The following is a 5561-nucleotide window of genomic DNA, read 5'->3' on the forward strand; positions in this document are numbered from 1 at the left end:
TACTATTTTAACATATTATTTTATTTAAGTCACAATTATTTTATTTAGATCATATCATCTTTTTATCATATCACTTTAATCACAACGCACATCTCACATTTTTTGATAAAAAAATTAGAATATATAACCTAACATTTCAAACAACAGTAATGCTACAGACCCCCAGTTGGGGTGACCCCAGTGCCACGTGTCGGCCTGGGGTGGCTGAAAACTCAAATAAAATAAAATAAATAAATAAATTGTTTTTTTGACTAGTGGGAAGGGACCCCAGTACCCCACTGGGGTCCAAAGCTTTATTCTTCAAACAATCCCTCGTATTATTCCATATTATTGTAATGTAATTTGAGAACCAAGTTGGGGGGAGTGGGAAATGCACTAGAAAAGTCACCCCCCAAAATTCCCATTCCTCAATTCTTGGGATGGCCCACCAAAACCATTACCTACAAAGCGCTCTCTTTCCACGGACCTACGAAACCACGACGACGACTACGAGTTCCAGACTCGCTTTTTCCGAGTCACCCCACTCTCTCTCTCTCTCTCCCTCCCACGCACACTCTTCCTCCTCCGCCACCGGCGATCTCAGAAGCGATCATCAGGTACTTTCTCTCTCTACCACACTCTTCTCTCTCTCTCTAAAAAACCATTTACGGATTCAATAGTCCACGACCCTGATCCGTGAATTCGGATCTCCGTCATCGCCCCATGGCAAGAGCTGTCATACTCTTCCTAGGGTTTTTCCTCTTTCATTCGATTCAATTCTGTTCTTCAGATCCGACTTGTCCCAAGTCCAACACCACTTCTTTGCTCAATTTCCAATCTGAATTCATAATGCTTCAACACCAACTCAGAGGCCACTTTGAGTTGATTGATGATTGTTCTTTTCGGGTTTCTCAATTTGATATGCTTCAAGGCTCTGATGTGCACTTTTGGGGTGCGATCGGTGATGATTTCTCTAATTTAACTACTGGGTTTGTCATATCTGATATGAAACTTAACCAAACTTATAGAAATGATAGCTTTGTTGTCAATTTGATGAAGAATGTGAGTTGGGTTAATGTCACAGTCGTTGCCGTTTGGGACGTACCCACGGCATCAGACTTTGGACATGTTGTATTGAAAAATTTGAGAAATGGGTCGGAGAATTCTGCCCCGTCGCCTTCACCTTCACCTTCACCTTCACCGGGTGTTGGCGGAGACAATTCAAGTGTTTGGGTTGATGAGCAGCCCACAATGTTTGAGAATTGTAAGACTTTGTTACCAAATTATAGGATTAGGTGGACATTGAAGGTGGATGAGGGAGTAATTGATATTGGCTTGGAGGCTGCTACTGGGTATCAGGATTACATGGCCTTTGGATGGGCAGTACCCAATTCATCACCCAAGTTTATGCTCGGTGCTGATGTGACGGTGACTGGGTTTAAGGAGGATGGTATGCCATTTGCTGATGATTTTTACATTACCAAGTATAGTGAATGCACTAGAGATGAGAATGGCAAAGTTCAGGGTGTGTGTCCCGACACGTTGTATGAAGGGGGGTCAGATAGTGCTGATTCGGTAAACAACACAAGGTTGGTTTATGGGCATAGGAAAGATGGGGTGTCATTTATCCGGTATCAGAGGCCATTGAAGTCGGATGCTGATAAGAAGTATGATTTGTCGGTTAATCATGTGGATAACATGATTGTGATTTGGGCTATGGGTTTGATAAAGCTGCCTGATAGTATTTTTCCTTATTATCTTCCCAAAAATCATGGTGGGACTTATGGGCATTTGATGCTTAATGTTTCTGAGCACGTGAATGATTGCTTGGGACCACTGGATGCCGAAGATAAGGAGGATCAAGATCTCGTCACTGCAGATGGAAATGCACCACTCGTTGTTACCACAGGCCCTGCTTTACATTATCCGAATCCCCCAAATCCTTTGAAAGTTATTTACATTAATAAGAAAGAGGCTCCTGTTTTGAGGGTAGAAAGGGGGGTTCGTGTGAAGTTCTCAATACAAGCTGGTCATGATGTAGCATTTTATGTTACTTCTGATCCGCTTGGTGGGAATGCAACTCTAAGAAATATGTCTGAAACTGTTTATGCAGGGGGGCCAAAAGCTGAAGGAGTCCAAGCTAGTCCTACAGAATTAGTTTGGGCACCAGACCGAAACACCCCAGATCAAGTTTACTATCAGTCAGTGTTTACACAGAAAATGGGTTGGAAAGTTCAAGTGGTTGATGGGGGTTTGTCAGATATGTATAACAACAGTGTTGTTTTAGATGATCAGCAAGTTACTTTATTTTGGACACTGTCAAAAAATTCAATATCTTTTGCAGCTCGGGGTGAGAAAAAAAGTCGTTATCTTGCAATAGCGTTTGGTAGTGGGATGATAAATAGCTTTGCTTATGTGGGTTGGGTTGATGATGAAGGCAAAGGGGGGGTTAATACCTATTGGATTGATGGAAAGGATGCCTCAAAAATACATCCAACAAATGAGAACTTGACATATGTAAGATGTAAATCAGAAAATGGCATGATCACTTTGGAGTTCACCCGTCCCTTGAATCCATCATGCACTGGGAGTGACAGGCCAGAGTGTAAGAATATTATTGATCCTACAACCCCTCTGAAAATGGTCTGGGCCATGGGTTCTCAATGGTCTGGAGACAATTTAAGTGAGAGAAATATGCATTTTGTAACTAGCAGTAGGCCAGTTCGGGTCCTTCTTATGCGTGGTTCTGCAGAGGCAGAGGAGGATTTACGCCCTGTATTGGCTGTACATGGATTCATGATGTTTCTTGCTTGGGGAATTTTGCTTCCAGGTGGAATATTGGCAGCTAGGTACTTAAAACATGTTAAGGGTGATGGATGGTTCCAGCTTCATGTTTACTTGCAATATTCTGGATTAGCAATTGTCATGCTTGGCTTTCTTTTTGCTGTTGCTGAGCTTCAGGGTCTACATTTCGACTCAGTACATGTTAAGTTTGGAATGGCTGCTATTTGTTTGGCTTGTATACAACCAGTGAATGCATACATGAGACCTAAAAGGACAGCTCATGGGGAGCAGGCTTCCTCAAAAAGGCTTATTTGGGAGTATATTCATGTTATTGTTGGCAGATGTGCCATTGTTGTTGGGATCGCAGCTCTTATTAGTGGAATGAAGCATTTAGGTGATAGATATCGTGGCGAAAATGTTCATGGACTCGAATGGGCTTTGATAGCTTGGTTCTTGATTGGTGCTTTGACAGTAATGTATTTGGAATATCGGGAAAAAAAGCATAGGAGGGATAGAACTGCTGGAAGCAGCAATTGGGTGTTGGGTAATAGTGAGGATGAGGATATTGATCTCTTGAGCCCAAGTAGGGCATTTGCAGAAAAAGAATCATCTCAATCTGAAAGAATGGAAATTCAGCTAGAACCTCTTAGCAGATAAGGGATCTTTTGTTCAATTATTTTTTTTTAATATAGATTTGCTACTGTTCTTCAACAGTTTTGAATTTTTTACTTACACAGAAGATAGCATAAGCTTGTTTATTTGCTTGTAAGGTTCTTGCCTTCTTGGATGTTACTGTTAGGGTTGAGTTTCACTTGCCAATCATTCTTATATTTCCCTCCAGCATTCATCCTGGAGATCAAATATCCTCTGGCATGTATTTTGTATACTCGATACATTTATTTGCAAAATTAGAAACTCTCTCTCTCTCTCTCTCTCTCTCTCTCTGTGTTATTTGGTAAGGTTTAATGCAATATCAAAAACATGCTGTCTTATGCAGTCAAAGCAGCTTCATTTTTTTTTTAACTTTATACTTTCATAGTTAACTCTTCAGTGCCTTTTTTTTTTTGGGTTCCTCTACAATCAACTTTCTAATCTTGTATTGTTTTGGTATGTTCTTGCTAATACCAGCAATGTAGGACATGATTTTCAGTTGATTGAACATTATATTTCGTGAATAGTTGCTGTTCCATTAACTCATCTTTACTTGTTTATTCAAAAACATTTCTTTTTGTTAGTGATTACCTCACACTGGACACGCTTCCAAAATAGTATGGATTCACTCTGTTATGCTGAACTCTATTATATGGAAACAGGGTATATTCCCATTCATCAACAGAAAGTTTCATTAATACCACTTTTGCAAGTTGTTGAACCATTCTTGGTAGTCTTCATATTAGATAGTAGATATTTCCAGGCCTTGCTTCCTACATTTGGCTCCAAATTATCCATCTTCATATGACTTGTTTGCGATTTGATGAAAGAAAAGTTAATGTAGTGTAAGTGTAATCTCTTATGACTAGCACTTGATTTGTATTATTGTTCATCAGGAAAAACCGGACTTCTACTAGGCCTTGGAGAGATTTTAAAGTTTCTTTCATTATTTTACTTTTCAGCACAGTTGTGTAATATTTTCAGCACAACTAGCTCCTTGATGCATCAAGCAAAAAATGTGTTTATTTTATTAGTTGTTATAACAAGCTTATGATTAGCTGTAACAAAAATTTATTAGTTGCTATATGATCTCTTAAAGTGCTGCAAAAGGTTTGCTTGAATTCAAAAATGTACCAACAGTTTGGTACAATTTTGACATGTTTTATTGGGCTTTGTTTTTCCGTCCACAGTCTTAACATCTGTAAAGGTTGCCTTTAAACAAATTTGGCAGAATTTAAATTGTTGATTTGCCACGTGTTCCTGTTGATTATAAACTTTGCATTTCATTTATTTGAGTGGTCTTTTAAACCCCGTTCCTTTTTGTTTGTGTAATGCAACTATATTTGATTTGTCAATGTTGTTGATATTGGGGATTAGTATATGTTTTGTGATTCCAATTTCTACTCAATCTTCAACACTCCCACCCCTCACAAACTCCATGGAGAGAAATAGGCTCTCAGATAAGTAACTTCATGTGGGAAACATACAAGAAAGGTTATATTTCTTGTTTTGCTCATGGTTCATTGAGTCTATCTGATGCATTTTTTCTGTTGCTGAAAGTCGACAGTCAAGCTGAAGCACCCTATCAACTTTCTTGACTTTCATAGAAGTAATTTTTGTTTTCTATTTCTTTCTTTTTCGCCACCAAATTTAAAACTTCTATGCAAGGACGGGTGAACTCCATTTGGTCTTTGTTTTGCATGATTCTGTAATTCTCCCAGATAATTCTTGAGAAAAAAAATTGAAAGTCATCAGTAATGCTCTGAAAATAATGGTGTGTGAGTCCTAAAATCTCATTTTCTCATAAAATGAACAACAAATTAGCCCAAGGATAAATATTAGAAAAATAAAAACTGAAAATAAAGATGGATCAGCTTAGGTTGCTGTGTTTTATTGTGGTCGTTGTCGTTTCTTGTGCTGGCACTTGTGTGTTCTTTGTGTTGTGAGATTGCAATATCTTGAAAAAGGGTATTCTTCTCAACTCATCATCAAGGACAAAAAAAAGTAAACGTCTTGAAGTGGATACCGATTCAAATCAGGACATTTTGAGATATATGACATGTTTTCATATATGGATCGACTTGAAATAGCTTTAATCCAAGATTGAATTCTTGTGCGGACTCTCGAAACTATGAATTCAAATGCCA

At 38.7% G+C, this 5561-nt stretch overlaps 1 protein-coding gene across 1 annotated transcript; it reads left to right on the top strand.

Annotated features, from left to right (window-relative positions):
* Window positions 1-332: 332 nt before the first annotated feature.
* Window positions 333-3693, top strand: LOC114317814 (cytochrome b561, DM13 and DOMON domain-containing protein At5g54830). The gene has a single exon (XM_028264598.2). The coding sequence runs from the start codon at window positions 703-705 to the stop codon at window positions 3418-3420; it is 2718 nt and encodes a 905-aa protein (XP_028120399.2). The 5' UTR covers window positions 333-702; the 3' UTR covers window positions 3421-3693.
* The last annotated feature ends 1868 nt before the right edge of the window (window positions 3694-5561 follow it).

The sequence above is a fragment of the Camellia sinensis genome, chromosome 11, assembly GCF_055761805.1.
Source record: "Camellia sinensis isolate YWXY chromosome 11, ASM5576180v1, whole genome shotgun sequence".
Classification (NCBI taxonomy): Eukaryota; Viridiplantae; Streptophyta; class Magnoliopsida; order Ericales; family Theaceae; genus Camellia; species Camellia sinensis.

Excerpts from the sequence above, each read along its gene's own strand:
- LOC114317814 (XM_028264598.2), top strand. The coding sequence starts at position 703 with ATGGCAAGAGCTGTCATACTCTTCCTAGGGTTTTTCCTCTTTCATTCG.